Here is a 16,770-nt window from a genome sequence, read left to right as displayed (position 1 = left end):
GAATCCGAATCTCGCGAGAATCCGACAGCGGGATGATGACGTTCGGGCGCGCTCGGGTTAGCCGAGCAAGGCGGGAGGATCCGAGTCTGCTCGGACCCGTATAAAAAAGGTAAAGCTCGGGTGGGTTCGGTTTCTCGGAAACCGAACCCGCATGGATAAACTTAAATCCTTGATCGGTGGGGTGCCTTGAGGACCGTGTTTGAGAATCTCTGCCCTAAACCACTGTCCCTGAACGGGCATTGCTACATACCTTCCAACATGACCCTGCTCTGCTCCTGGACTTTCTTCTTAATGTATGATTGCTGGTACCTGTTTTGAAAAGGGTAATGGATAAGAAAGGCGTTTCACCACAGGTGATGGCAATTAAAAACTACAGGGGAAGTCCAGGAGCAGAGCAATCTGTCCCTCCTGGAGAGGGTCACATTGGGGGGTATGCTGCTATATACTACCATTGCATACCTCCCAACATGACCCCCTCCAGGAGGGACAGAATACTCTGCTTCTGGACTTTTCTCTTAATGTTGGATTGCCGACACCTGTTTTGACCAGGTTACTGGATAAGAAAGGCGTTTCACCACAGCTGCTGTCAATCCTAAATTAAGAGGGAAGTCCAGGAGCAGAGCATTCTGTCCCTCCTAGAGAGGGTCATGTTGGGAGGTATGCTATTGAAGGTAGGGCAGTGCCCTGTAATCTCTGGCTAGTACCCGGAGTTCAGTCTCTCCCAGGTTCATTTGCTGGTGGCTGAAATTGCAGGCAAAACCAAGAAAGCTTCCTCACTGTCTAATATTTGACTGTGTAAGATAAGTAATGCAGTCCGCACTGCTGACTGCACACTGGCTGTGTCACAGAAATTAGGTAGATCGCATCCCTGTCTGGCGACTATTTGTACCTCAGTTACTGGGGAAGGAGAATTCTCCTCACCAGTCATCCCAGTACTGCTTGACTCCTCCCCATGGGCTTTCAGTAAAGACCTCAGCTAGGTTCCTGGATTTTCCCACAGCCTTATTTTACCGAAACCTCCTGCAAAAAACGAACTATTACTGTAGACCGCAGATCCCATTATTATCAATTATATATCAATGGGTACTAATGCATACCTCACAACTTTACTGGATGCACGGCGAAGCCGCGCCGACCACCGAAAAGTGAGTGTGGCTACAAAAAGTGGGCATGACTTTGTAGAAAGGGGCGTGGCCTTGCGGCAATGCCGCAAGCGTGAGTCACGGACCCCGTTCTCGTCACTATGGGGGCATGGGCAGCGCTCTATGAGCTGCTGGCATGCCCTCAGTCCCTCTGTCTCCGTGAATAGACGCTGTGTGCACATGTGCACAGCGTCTATTCACCCTGCTCTGCAGCGAATGCAGGAGCCTCCCAATTGCCCCCCACCGCGAGATTCTGCTGCCCGCGGGTGGGACAGCGGAACAGTCCCCAAAAAAATGGGACTGTCCCTCGAAAATCGGGACAGTTGGGAGGTATGCTAATGGTCTGACCCTTATATACCAAACTCCGAAAAGTTTGGTCCCACTGGTTTACTCCTCTGATGGTATAAACTGCTTTATGCCTATGGCCATAGTGTTTTTGAGATTGAAGGGCCTGTACTATATTCTGCTTTACAGCAAGGAATTAACTCTCCTTCTAAAAGGCATCAAAATGTAATTCCACTACACTGAGCTGTGGCGTTCCATCAAAAAAATTAGCATTTTAATAAAAAGGTGTAAATATATCTTTAGAATGTAAGCTCTCGCGAGCAGGGCCCTCTTCCCTCATGTGCTGTTCCTGCTCTTACTTAAACCATTTTCTACTCCATGGGTTTTCAACCTGTGGCCCTCCAGCGGCTGTGGAACTATACATCACAGCATGCCCTGCCTCAGTTTTAGCATACCTTAGTAGCAAAACTGGCAGAGCATGCTGGGATATGTAGTTTCAGATCAGCTGGACGGCCACAGGTTGAAGACCCATGGTCTACTCCATACTCCCTTCGACGGCACCAAATCCCTCAGTTTTCTGCCACCCTGATACTTATTTCAGTGTCGTCTGCTGATGCAGCTATATACCCTGTACTTGTCCTATATTGTCTTGAACTGTAAGTCACTATTTTTTTTGCTTATTTGTTTATGTACTCTGTAATTGGGCGCTACGGATCCCTTGTGGCGCCATATAAATAAAGGATAATAATAAATAGGTTTTTGCAGTCATTCAGTAGTAATCCACTTTATCATAGCTTAGTAAGACGGCATCTAGATTTGGGCATTATAAAAAACAGTAAAAAACACATGGTTGCTGATTGCAGGAAAGTACAGCAAAATATGCTATTTGTTTTGCAAATGAATGATAACACTAGTAATGACCTTTTTGCAGTATTCGGCCACCATCACATGAATTAAGAGGTGTATAATTAACAAGCTTACCAATATACAGGGCTGGCCCAAGCCTATTTTTATTTTTGTTGTTGTAGTAAGCAAATAAAATTTTTGCCACCCTTCGATGGGATAAACTTCTTAAAGGGACAGCGCGTGCCAAATTCACGCTACAAAAAGGGGGGGTGGTCTCACAAGAAAGGGACAGGCCCGACCATTTTACCTCAGTCTGCAGTGCCAGATATACAAAGGCGTGGACAGACAATCTGCAGTGCCAGATATTCATATGCCCCCTGCAGTGCCAGATATTCATATGCCCCCAGCAGTGCCAGATATTCATATGCCCCCAGCAGTGCCAGGTACACATATGCCCCAGCAGTACTGCTTACCGCCGGGCTCCGCTGCCGCTGAGAGGGTCTAGTGTCTGGCATCAGGGTAGGCGCCGGTTCCAATCAGGGGCAGACTCTATGTCTGACTCCTGCTATCCGGCGCCCTCCTCAGTGTGGTGCCTTACTCAGCCTGCGTACCTCGCGTATGTGTGAAGCCAGCCCAGGTAATATATGTAAATATCAATCTGGAGTAATATCAATGAGCTGTGAATGATACTGAAGTATATGTTTTTATTGGAATCTGATTAGGATCCTGGCGGTTGGGATCCCGGCAGTCGAATTCCCAATGCCGGAATCCCGACAGGGTCACCTGCCCGGCGCCGGGATCCCAAATGTGCGACAACCAGAACCCTGCAGAGGTAAGCCGTGGAGGGAGGGTCAGGTTTAGGCTGCGAGGGGAGGGTTAGGGCTAGGCTGCGGACCAGGGGGGGGTTAGGTTTAAGCTGCGGGGAGGTTAGTTACCACACCCGGAGGGTTAGGATGGGGGGGGGGTTAGGTTTAGGCTGTGGTAAGGGGGTGTTAGGCTCAGGCCCCACCTGGGGGGAGGTTAAGTTCAGGTTGCGTGGATGGTTAGGCTTAGGGGAACATTTGGGGAAGGTAAGTATACTTACCTTCCCCTGTCGGCATGACCAACATCGGGATGCCACGGTCTGGATTCTGACCTCCGGCATCCCGAACGCCGGCATTCTCTACCCAAAGCTTTTTATTGAGGCGTCTTTTCTCTCTATTTCTGAGCTAAGCAGCTTTCATCACTATTTTAATCTGGTATATATATAATTAATTCTCTTTGAAGTTAACATTAAGATGCATTCTCATATATACTCAACCAACAAACCAATGAAAATCCTGGAATTAGATGAAAATGTTGGCAGAGAGCAGAAATCTACTCTGCCTTACCCGAAAGCCAGCCTAAGCATGAATACTGTATAAATGAACATGGCATAGGGCCTAATTCAGACCTGATCGTTGTCGTGCAAATTTGCAAGGCGGCAGATTATCGATCGACTGGGCATGCATACGGATCAAAACACGCACGTGCGAGGCCAAACTGCAAAATAAATCTGTGTCTTTTTTGATCGCTAGGCATACGCAGGTTGATTGACAGGAAGCGGACGTTTGGGGGTGGTAACTGGCCGTTTTCTAGGAGTGTCAGGAAAAACGCAGGCGTTCCCAAGCGTTTTCTGGGAGAGTGTGTGACGTCAGCTCCGGCCCCGATCAGCCTGTTTGTTTTGCACTGTAGGAGTAAGTCCTGGGCTACGCACAGCCTGCACACACTGGAAAAAAACATTAGATGGTGAGTGAGTTGTGAATGGAGCTGACCGGCATTTGCAAAGCTTTTCGCACGGCGTACGCAGACTTGCAAGGGGCAGATTTCCACTCTGTCTGGGCGGCGACTTTCTGATTGCAAACCTCTGCAAAGTCGCAGTCATGTATGAATTAGGCCCATAATGTGGTGCTTTCATCACTATCTCAGTACAGAGATTGCCATCTCCAATAACGCAAAAGGAAGACAGTGGGCAAAATGAACAATGACCCTGTTTATTTATTATGTTAGCTCAAATATAATTCCCACCACGCTCTTTGCATTTGAAAATATGGACTGTCATACAAAATGTGGGACTGTGAGGAGGAATGCAGCTACAAAAACCCTAAAAAAGAATTGAAAGGTATTAAAATGTTTTGTGTCTCCTCATCCCTGATAACTACCACCAGTGAAGTTTCTATGGCCATTGTGTGCACACTGGGGGTAATTCAGAGTTGATTGCAGCAGCAAATTTGTTAGCAGTTGGGCAAAACTATGGGGGTCATTCCGATTTGATCGTAGCCGTGCTAAGTTTAGCACAGCTACGATCCTTAACTCAGACATGCAGGGGACGCCCAGCACAGGGCTAGTGCCGCATAATCCCCCCCCCTCCCCCGCGCTAATACAAAAGCATCGCACAGAGGCGATGCCTTTGTATTTGAGGAGTAACTCCCGGCCAGTGCAGCACTCGTAGCTCCCGCTGGCCACAGCGGCTGCGTCCACCGCGGCCCGCCCCCGAACGGTCCAGCCATGCCTGCGCTGGCTGGACTGCTCCCCTTAAACGGCGGCTAAACGCCGCCGTTCAGCCCCCTCCCGCCTAGCGACCACCTCTGTCTCAGAGGCGATCGCTAGGCAATGATGACTGCCATGCGACGGCGCACTGCGGCGCTGGCGCATGCGCAGTTCCAACCCGATCGCATGGCTGCGAAGAAGTGCAGCGTGCGATCGGGTCGGAATGACCCCCTATGTGCACTGCACAGGGCCGGTTCCAGGGCTGCTAGCACCCTGAGCGAGAAAATGTAAAAGTGCCCCCCCCCACCCCCCCCCCCACCCATGCGCGCGCTCCTGGAAATGTGGGCATGGCCTCGTAACTTCATATCATCAAAGTATAAATAAATATATTTTCACACCCCCTCTACGCACACAATTAGCAGCCTTACACATAACAGCCACAGTAGTGTTCCTTCCATACAATGTCTCCAGTATAGTGCCAGATACACATAATGTCTCCAGTATAGTGCCAGATACACATAATGTGCAGTGCCAGATAGACATGATATGCCCCCCAGCAGTGCCAGCTACACATGACATGCCCCGCAGCAGTGCCAGCTACACATGACGTGCCCCACAGCAGTGCCAGCTACACATGACATGCCCCGCAGCAGTGCCAGCTACACATGACATGCCCCCCAGCAGTGCCAGCTACACATGACATGCCCCCCAGCAGTGCCAGCTACACATGACATGCCCCCCAGCAGTGCCAGCTACACATGACATGCCCCCCAGCAGTGCCAGCTACACATGATAGTGTTCACTTTTTAGGGCAGGGTGCTGATCACAGGGAGGGCACATTTTTAAGTTAGGAGGGCAAAATTATGTACATACTGTAATGCTTGTTGTTCCCATACCTATATGCTAAAGCATGGACAGTGCACGCCAAAGGGGAGTTACTTCGTGGGGAAGGTGCGTGGCCACATAATAGTGGCAATTCGCATTACAGCACACAGTAATGCACACTGCACCAGGTAGAACCTCCTAGACACTTTGCGCCAGGCACAGCACGTTAGACACATTGTGCCAGGTAGAGCACTGAGACACATTGCGCCAGGTAGAGCACTGAGACACATTGCGCCAGGTAGAGCATTGAGACACATTGCGCCAGGTAGAGCATTGAGACACATTGCGCCAGGTAGAGCACTGAGACACATTGCCTAGCCACAGACGTCTAGCGGGAACACTACATGATATGCTCCCCAGCAGTGCCAGCTACACGTGACATGCCCCCCCAGCAGTGCCAGCTACACGTGACATGCCCCCCAGCAGTGCCAGATACATAAATGCCCCCACAGTGCAGATATGCCCCCACAGTGCCAGATACATAAATGCCCCCACAGTGCCAGATACATTAATGACCCCAGTGCCAGATACATAAATGTCCCCACAGTGCCAGATACATAAATGTCCCCACAGTGCCAGATACATAAATGCCCCAAGTGCCAAATACATAAATGACCCCACAGTTCCAGATATATAAATGCCCCCACAGTGCAGATATGCCCCCACAGTGCCAGATACATAAATGCCCCCACAATGCAGATATGCCCCCACAGTGCCAGATACATACATGCCCCCACAGTGCAGATATGCCCCCACAGTGCCAGATACATAAATGCCCCCAGTTCCAGATACATAAATGCTCCCACAGTGCAGATACATAAATGCCCCCACAGTGCAGATACATAAATGCTCCCACAGTGCCAGATATGACCCCCACAGTGCCCGGCCCAATACCTGCGGTGCTGCTGGGAGTGGGGAGTCTGCTGAGGGCGCGGGCACAACATACTCTGTTGTGTGTGCGTTTTCGCGTGGCGCCGGCGTCTGATGTCAGATGCTGGCGCCGCACAGCGCACACACACAACAGATTCGGGCAGGCCGAGCTCCAGGCAAGAATATGGCGGCACCCAATAAGGGTGGCGCCCCGCGCGGCCGCTCTATTCGAACATGCCTGGAGCCGGCCCTGGCACTGCAGGTGGGGCAGATATAACATTTGCAGAGACAGATAGATTTGTTTGGGTTATTTTATTTCTGTGCAGGGTAAATACTGGCTGCTTTATTTTTACACTGCAATTTAGATTTCAGCTTGAACACACCACACCCAAATCTAACTCTCTCTGCACATGTTACATCTGCCCCCCCCCCCCCTCCCCCATGCAGTGCACATGGTTTTGCCCAACTGCTAACAAATTTGCTGCTGCTATCAACTCTGAATTAGGCCCAATGTGCAGTATTCTATGCAGTCTGGCTGGCCGCACCTGAGAGAGGACAGTTTTGAAGGATGCTAGATGAAACAGCTGCCATTTTGTAAGGAATATTTAATAGACTGAGTCCGGAGGGAGGAGGCACAACTGCCGTGAATGCGGAGGGGTCGTTGGCAGCAGAAACAGCATGCTGTCTGGGGTATATTGATACAGGGGCAGCAGCATGCAACAACCCCTGACAACGAGCAGGTAGAGTGCCAATCACAATTTTAAGAGGCAGTTAGGTATGGTGCTAGGGGCATTACTGTGTGGGGCATAGCAATGGGCATTATTGTGTAGGGCATAATTTGGTGCTAGGTACATTACTGTTTGGGGCATAATATGGCGTAAAGACAACTCCCATTTCAGCAAGGCCATGCCCACTTGCTGCTAAACCACATCCTTTTCAACATGACTATGGTGGGGGGCGGGGGGGGGGAGGTTGTGTTTGCACTGGGAGCCCTGCCTACCACATACTATGGGGTTCACTTACCATGTGTTATGTAATGTTTAGCATTTTCTGATTGGACACCAGCTAAATGGCAAAATGCAAAGCATTGTGTTTAATATGTTCTTTTTTTAGTGAGACCATAATCCTAATTGAATTAAGTTCTCCCATGAACTAAGATGCACGGGTGCTTTTTGAATTTAAGTTATAAATGGTATGATATTTATTCTTTTTGAATAACATTTACTTGTTTTTTTATTACAGAAATAGACTTCGACATATGTCATATACAGGATGAAGTACTTTATTTTAGCTGTAAGTATGAATCATAGACGGAAATCAAGACACTGCTAAAATAACACATTCTCAGAGGTTGCTGTTGTACTTTATCAACAAACATAAATATTTCCATCTTTAAACTAGTAACTATAAAATGTCTTTGGGGCAAATGTATTAACTTTTTTTTTTTTTTTTAAATAAGATAATGTGAAAAAGGGTGTTTCCACACCCTTTTCACATTATTTTAGTATCGCCTGTATTAAAAAGCTTTTGGAGCAGTTTTTGTGAAAAACTACTCCAAGGGCCTAATTCTAGGTTGATTGCAAAGTAAAATCTTTCTCTAATGGGCAAAACCATGTGCACTGCAGGGGGGGGGGGGGGGGGGGGGGGGGGCAGATGTAACATGTACAGAGAGAGTTAGATTTGGGTGGGTTGTGTTCAAACTGAAATCTAAATGACATTGTAAAAATAAAGCAGCCAGTATTTACCCTGCACAGAAACAATGGCCCTCATTCCGAGTCGTTCGCTCGGTAAATTTCTTCGCATCGCAGTGATTTTCCGCTTAGTGCGCATGCGCAATATCCGCACTGCGACTGCGCCAAGTAATTTTGCTATGAAGATAGTATTTTTACTCACGGCTTTTTCTTCGCTCCGGCGATCGTAATGTGATTGACAGGAAATGGGTGTTACTGGGCGGAAACAGGCCGTTTTAAGGGCGTGTGGGAAAAAACGCTACCGTTTCCGGAAAAAACGCGGGAGTGGCTGGAGAAACGGAGGAGTGTCTGGGCGAACGCTGGGTGTGTTTGTGACGTCAAACCAGGAACGACAAGCACTGAACTGATCGCAGATGCCGAGTAAGTCTGAAGCTACTCTGAAACTGCTAAGAAGTTTGTAATCGCAATATTGCGAATACATCGTTCGCAATTTTAACAAGCTAAGATTCACTCCCAGTAGGCGGCGGCTTAGCGTGTGCAATACTGCTAAAATCGCCTTGCGAGCGAACAACTCGGAATGACCTCCAATATAACCCACCAAAATCTAACTCTCTCTACAAATGTTATATCTGCCCCACCTGCAGTGCAACATGGTTTTGCCCAACTGCTAACAAATTTGCTGCTGCAATCAACTCGGAATGACCCCATATGAGCGCATTCTCCTTCCCTCCTTGTGTTTAGAAATCCATTTGCTCCAGGAGTTCGGAGCTACTTATTGGGAGAGTTGCTGCGGTATTAAAGACTACCAGTGCTTTAGCCCGGAGTTTAAATCTGTGGACTGGACGTTTTAATTCTGATGTACCAGCGCACCTGTACAGCATTACTGAATACATATAAATAAATAACAAATATATATATATATATATATATATATATATATATAATTAGTGCATCATGATAATGTAACAGGTTAATAACAGGCCTGCACTGTAAAGAATACACCATAGTCCTGTGCAGCATAAGGTAACATATTTATGATGCAGCATAAATGTTTACCAGTAATTGCTTACTGGATACTTTGAACGGGTTGGTATCTATATACTGGCGCCCGTCATCCCGGCAGCCAGAATCCTGACCGCGGGATCCCGGGCGCCAGAATGCCGGCAGCGGGGTTAATGCAATACGCACACCACACTATTTATTCTCCCTCCAGGGGTGTCGTGGACACCCTGAGAGGGGGAATATGTGTCTGTATCCCAGCACCGGTATGCTGCGCGCCAGTATCCCAACAGCAGGGATATTGAATGCATCCCCTTTGAACAAGTATCGGACAGCCGTGGCTCTTACTGTATATCAGTGGAGCATACTGATCAAAGCAGCACAGCGGATCTACTTATCGGATGTGATCCCTGGAAGAAGCCCCAGGCACTGGAGAAATAACTATAATTATTAGCAATCTGAGAAAAACCAGAGATTGTCTCTCTGCAAGAAAAGACAAAATAAGTCTCAGGTAGCTGCTTGTTAGTCGCAGCTTCAATAGCAACTGCACAGAAACAAAGAGAAGACTATCATTCATCTGGAGGGGCCCCAACTGGAAGCTCCCTGCTGCCTGTGAACTTAGAAATTGGTGGTAACAATTTTAATACACTATTTCTTTTATTGATACTTTGTGCCCTAACTCAATTGAGAGTTCACAAAGGCAGATGAACAGTCAACACATTTGTTTCTCTTTAACATATTTATAATGTACACTTCAACTGCACAGTCTGGAACCTGATCCCTAGAGGAGGTGGGCTCCCAGGCAGTGACAAACACAATTATTATTGGCCCTAGAAGTTACACCATTGTCAGTTGATGCCTTCATGCCTCAAATAATTTGAAATGACAGAGGAGGCAGGTACTGCATGGGGTTAAAAAATACAAAAAAAAAAAAAAAAGACAATCCATAGGTCAAAAACAAATATATTATTATACTGTTTGGCAGATGTATGAAGCAGTGTAAAGTGGGGAGAAGTGGAGTAGTTGCCCATATGAGCCAATCTGCTTCTACTTACCTATCCTTTTATATCATGTACTTGATATATTTTACTATAGAGGTGTGTATACACGGTGAGATATTTTCTTACAATTTTGACTATAGAAAAGTTAGTGCAGATCGCAAGGTGAAAGTCACCTTGCGATCCCGATGCAATGCCGATGTGCGGTTGGTATCGCAAGCCTAGATAGACTGTGCAGGCAAGTCAATTTTGACTATCTAGTATAAAAGTATAGTCAATATTGACACTTAGCCAAAATCATACATAGGGGGTAATTCCAAGTTGATCGCAGCAGGAATTTAGTTAGCAATTGGGCAAAACCATGTGCACTGCAGGGGAGGCAGATATAACATGTGCAGAGAGAGTTAGATTTGGGTGGGGTGTGTTCAATCTGCAATCTAATTTGCAGTGTAAAAATAAAGCAGCCAGTATTTACCCTGCACAGAAACACTATAACCAACCCAAATCTAACTCTCTCTGCACATGATAAATCTGCCTCCCCTGCAGTGCACATGGTTTTGCCCAATTGCTAACTAAATTCCTGCTGCGATCTACTTGGAATTACCCCCACAGTCAGTATCGCAAGCACAGTCCTTATGTGCTTGCGATACCGACCTAGTCCCTATCGCACAGTGAGAGTTGGGCTTAGCCCGAATCTCACCGTGTGTATGCACCTTAAAGCTGATTGGTTGCTATGGGCAATTTACCACTGATCCACTTCTCCACTCTTTACACTGTTTGATATAACTCCCATAAACACATTAACTGTTATTACTGGTTTTCTCACCTTTTCATATCATTTATTAATACTATTTTTTTCCCCCGAAAACTCCATGCCCCTAATAAAATTTTGATGGGGATAGAGAAAATAAGGTTTATTTTGTATTATAATTGTTGCACTGCTGTGTCTACCATTTCATCAATTTTGCATACACAACATTAGGTTTTCTCCTGTTACTTAGACTTAAAGCATAGGCAGTTCCCCCCTCCCCCCTGCCTTGTCTCTACAGCAGTCTGTGTCATCGTCCCCCTTCCCATATCACTGCAGCAACCGGTGTCTCTGCCCCAGTGGCGTAACTAGAAATTTTTCTCCCCCAAGCCAAAAAATTCTCTGGCACCCCCCCCCCCCCCCCCCCCCTCATAATTGTCACTAGTAAAGTGGTGAATCTGCCGCAAAAGGGGCGTGGACTTGCTGAAATGTGTGTGGCTTTGCATAAAGGGGCGTGGCATTGCAGGAAAAGACTACCTTATACTTATACCCCAGTTTTGCAACCTGCACGCCCAGACGTTGGCCACCACAGGAAAAAAAATAATCCTGATTCCTGCCCCTTACATTATTTGTCATTTTTCCTCCGTATAGTAATGCCCAGTATACATTATGCCGCATACTGCAATGGCCCTTAGACCAGGCATGTCCAAACTGCGGCCCTCCAGCTGTTGTAAAACTACATATCCCAGCATGCCCTGCACAGTTTTACTGTCAGAGAATGCTAAAGCTGTGTCAGGGCATGCTGGGATGTGTAGTTTCTCAACAGCTGGAGGGCCGCAGTTTGGACATGCGTGCCTTAGACATTATGCCACACACCATAATGCCCCCGACACATTATGCCACACACCGTAATGCCTGTGACACATTATGACAGGCCTCCCAAAGCCCGTTATACATTATGCTACACACTGCAATGCCCCTGATACATTGTAGCACATACAATGCCTGTGACACATTATGCCACACACCGCAATGTCCGTGATACATTATGCCACACACCGCAGTGTCCTTGATACATTATGCCACACACTGCAATGACCCTGAGACATTATACCACAATGCCCGTGATATAGTATACCACACACTGTAATGCCTGTGACACATACCGTAATGCCCGTTATACCCTATGACACACACCGCAATGCCCGTTATACATTATGCCACACACTGTAATGCCTGTGGCACATTATGATACACACCACAATGTCCGTGATACATTATGCCACACACCGCAATGCCCATTACACATTAAGTCCTACAGTAAGGCTTCTTATTACTTTTAAATTACCTGCTCATTGCCAGGGGTTTCATGCTCTTGGTTCCATGCACGGTGCCAGGGGTTTTCATGCTCAGGGTGTCATGCTCGTTGCCAGGGGTTTCATGCGGTAGGTGTTATGCTTGTTGCCAGAGGTATCCTGTGCTGGGTTTCAAGCTTGTTGCCAGGTGGTAATATTCGTTGCCAGGGGTTTCATGCACTGGTTGTCATGCTGGTTGCTATGGGGTAATGGTTGTTGCCAGGGATTTCATGAGCTGGGTGTTGTGCTTGTAACCCGGGGGCAATGCTTGTTGCCAGGGCTGTGCTCCCAATGCCAGATATTCCCCCACAGTGCCAGGTACACATATGCCCCCAGTGCCATTTATGCCCCCTCTCCAGTGCCAGGTACACATATACCCCCAGTGCCAACTATGCCCCCCCCCCAGTGCCAGGTACACATATACCCCCCCAGAGCCATATATGCTCCCCCAGAGCCAAATATGCCCCCCCAGTGCCGCCAAATGTGCTCCCCCCACTGGCAAATATGCTCACCCAGTGCCAGGTACACCCCCATCCCTCCCCTCCGGGCTCCCCCCGCTGCTGTGATGTGAGTTTTGTGAAGGAGGGACACGGAAGGCACAGCGCGCGCCTCTCCTGTGTGTCCCTCCTGGGTCTCCGGCGGCAGCGGCGTGTCTGCTTAATGAAGTGCCCATTCGTGAGTTCTGATTGGCTCATGAACGGGCACTTCATTAAACATACACGCCGCTGCTGCCGGAGACCCAGGAGAGACACACAGGAGAGGCGTGCGCTGTTCCCTCCTTGTCCCTCCTTCACAAAACAGAATCAGTGGCGGATACGGCGCCCCGCAGCCCTGCGCACCTCCAATCGATTGCAGGGGCTGCGGGGCCCTAGTTATGCCACTGCTCTGCCCCCTATATCTCTGCAGCAGCAGCAGCAAGTGTCTGTGTTACCCCCCCCCCCCCCACCCCCCACCACCACCACTTACCTGGATCTTCTCATTGTTCCTCCTTAAGGCATGCAATGGCGGCGGGCTCCTCACACACTGTTCTACAGTGCGCGTGATGTCGTGCTTGCAGCGCAGATATTGGAAATAGATTATTGTGCTGGGTAATACCAGTCCCTCTATGCCTGCGTCCTGCTAATTAGACCAGCGGTGCAGGCACGGAGCCCATTCACAATCACCAGACCAGACACCAGCTAAATATGAGTTGAAGGAACTATCCCCCTGTGTTCCCACCCCATAATCTGGCTCTGGCCTTCCCTCTGAAGCCTACCCCCACCACGGCATGCCTCATCGCGGGCTTCCCTTTTTTGTGTCTGACAGTCTTGGCACCCCCTCAGATTTTACACCCGGGGCACTTGCTCCCCTAGTACACCCCCACAAAAAAAAAAAACAACAACAACCCAAGTTGTACAGATTGATAATGCTGATATTATAATTCAGTAAAACTAATTGTATGAATTTGGTATTTTTCACATGCATGCTAAACAAACTTTTAATATAGCTCTTGGATGTCACGTATGTATTTCTGTGTTCTGTTGATACAGGTGTTTACCAGGCAGATAGTTGGAAAAAAGCAAGTTCCTGCTGCATAAAAGGAACTATTGAAAACTATTTTAAAGAATGCTTGGAAGCTCACCCTGAGGGTCCTAGTGGTTCTAAGGCAGTATTTGCTAATCCATCAGATCCAGGTAGTGAAAACATTTCTTGTGTATATTTTGCTTTATTATGTTGAAATCTCATTATAACCAAGCATTGTTGTTTCTTTTTATAAAATCCAGTAACAGATTGCTGTATGGAAGATATATTAGGATTTTATGTAGATTTGTTTTGTGTTTACTAATTATAGCACATATTAATTATTTGCAAGTTATTATTTAAAACAAAAAATACTTATGCTAATACGTATGGCCTGTTTATATGGATGGCCATTGACCATCGATTGTTAGCAACCTTCAATGCTTTGCCACCAATGGTTGATGGTTTTGCCATCATTTGTAGAAGTCCAGTGGTTCTCCACCATTGATTGCAGAGATGGCGGCAATGGATTTTTTCCATGGCACTTAGAACATCCAGTCCATTGTGCCACTTGGCCATGTCCCCTTCACTAATTGACAGGCCACCTTCATTAGCCCACCCCTGTTTCCTGATTGGATCACCATCTTCAGAGCACTGATTCCCATTGATGGTTATCTGTCAAGCTTTTCCTGGCATCAATGTAAAGTGCAGATAAACCGTTTATGCATTTTTTGGTGCATAAAGTATAAAAAATGCTTGTAGTAAACAGGACCTCTGCAAGAAAAGTTAGGCCTTGGTACTACGAGAACATTGCCCAGCAATGAGGGGCATGACCATATCCCATTGTGACTAATGGGCGCAGTCTGCTGACCCTCTGATGAACCAATCTTGGAGGCCTGGCTGCAACTCTGTCAGCCCAGGTACTTCGCTCCCCTGGTTGTAAACATGTCAACAATGCAAACTAATCGATGCAGGAAAATGTTAGCTGTAGTTGGGTGTAGGAACTGTACACAGCTCTTGAACGTTAACAGTGTGACAGATACAGGACACTTAGTGGTCTGTTTATGAGGCTGAGCTAAACACTTTATAGAAAGTGATTATTATTATTATCATTACACTTTTTATTTATAAGGTACCACAAGTGGTCCGCAGCACCATACATATGGCAGCATTACATTACGTTACAGTAACCAAACCATAAAGAGTGCACAGGCAACAATTAGCACTGCAATTCCCAGTACACAATACTGCTGGGAAGCAAGGTGAACAAGGGAGTAATCGTCGTTTGTCTCCAATAGTGACAGCCTAACTAACAGGAGTAGAGCCACTGAAAGAGACAAATGACGATAAGCAAGAGGTATTCTGGGCTAAATGGCCTCTGAGTAGTTGAAGACTGTATTGAAGTGCTAGAGATTAGCGCTGTGAGAACAGGAGGGAGGAGGACCCTACTCCTAGGAGCTTACAAACTAGGAGAGATGGGTAGATCACATGAGGCATGAGCATGTGGATGGGGACCTGAGGGCAGGATGTAAGCAAGGTAGAGATGACCAAAATAGCAGGGTGGGGTGAGTGACCTGGTGACAAAATTATGTGGTAGAAGGGTACACTTTGATGAACAGGTGAGTTTTCAGAGCATGTTTGAAGCTATGCAAGGTTGGGGAGAGACTGATACAGCAAAAAAGCTCATAACAGTGAAGGCGGGCTGCACGGGTGAAATCTTGGATTCGAGCTTGAGATGCAATAACCAGGGTAGAGAAGAGGTGACGGTCATTGGTTGAACGGAGAGGGTGAGAGGGAGAACTAAGGAGATGAGGTTGGGGAGAGGTGGAGTAGAGAGGGCATTGTATGTGAGGGTGAGGAGTTTTATGAGGATTCTGTAGGGGAATGGGAGCCAGTGCAGGTTTTGGCGAAGGGGAGTGGCGGATGTGAAATTGTGGAAGAGGAAGATAAGTCTAGCTGCAGCATTAAAAACAGACTGGAGGGGAGCAAGATTGGAACGAGGGGGGCCAGTATGGAGAAGGTTGCAGTAGTCGAGCCAAAAAATGATTAGTGAGTGAATAATCAGTTTGGTAGCATTCTGGGAGAGGAATGGCCTGATGCAAACTGTCCCAGACAGGTTTGAGCCAGAGATTGAATGTGGGGGAAAAAGTAGAGGAGGGAGTCAAGGGTTGGTGTTGTCAACAGTGATAGAGGGATTGGGGGGTGGGGGTGGAGACTCTGTTAGGGGGGAAGACGATGAGTTCAGTTTTGTCCATTTTAAGCTTCAAAGACTGCTCAGACATCCAGGAGGAGATGGCAGAGGCAGCTGGATACACAAGAGAAGATGGAAGGGGAGAGGTCAGGAATGGAGAGGTATACTTGCATGTCATCAGCTTAGAGGTGGTATTGGAGGCCAAAGGAACTGATGAGTTCTCCCAGGTAAGAAGTGTACAGGGAGAAGAGTAGGGGGCCAAGGACAGAACCCTGTGGGATGCCAGCTGCAATGATGGAAAGGGGTGAGGTAGAGACAGACACAGAGAAGTAACGGTTGGTGAGGTAAGATGTGAACCAGGCATGGACAGTGTTTGAGAGGCCATTGACTTGAAGGGTGTGGATGAGGAGAGGATGACCACAGTGTTGAAGGCTGTAGAGAGGCCCAGGAGGATGAGCAAAGAGACGTGGCCCCTGGATTTGGCAAAAAGCAGGTCACTATTGTCTTTGACCAGGGCAGTTTCTGTGGATTGAAGTGGGCAAAAGCCAGATAGAGGTTTTGAAGAATTGGTGAAACAAGAGCACATTTGAATGGTGAGGGAAAGATGCCATTGGAGAGGGATAAGTTGAAGAGGTGAGCAAGGTGGGAGCAGGCAGTGGTGGAGAAGGAGGCAAAAAAAGAGGGGGTCCAAGGGGCACTTGGAAGGAGGAGAGGACAAGATGAGGTAGTGGACTTAGGGGGTTATTCAGAGT

At 47.6% G+C, this 16,770-nt stretch overlaps 1 protein-coding gene across 2 annotated transcripts in view; it reads left to right on the top strand.

The window, feature by feature from the left end:
- Nucleotides 1–16,770, top strand: part of IL18 (interleukin 18) — a 46,616-nt gene that overhangs the window by 25,026 nt on the left and 4,820 nt on the right. For both annotated transcript variants that reach the window (XM_063941892.1, XM_063941893.1), the window contains exons 2-3: nt 7,779–7,829; nt 13,857–14,000. In XM_063941892.1, the coding sequence (XP_063797962.1) occupies nt 7,779–7,829; nt 13,857–14,000 (195 nt within the window). The remainder of the gene's footprint in view (nt 1–7,778; nt 7,830–13,856; nt 14,001–16,770) is intronic.

Source organism: Pseudophryne corroboree, chromosome 10, assembly GCF_028390025.1.
Source record: "Pseudophryne corroboree isolate aPseCor3 chromosome 10, aPseCor3.hap2, whole genome shotgun sequence".
NCBI classification, from domain to species: domain Eukaryota; kingdom Metazoa; phylum Chordata; class Amphibia; order Anura; family Myobatrachidae; genus Pseudophryne; species Pseudophryne corroboree.
This window is presented reverse-complemented; position numbering and strand designations above follow the sequence as displayed.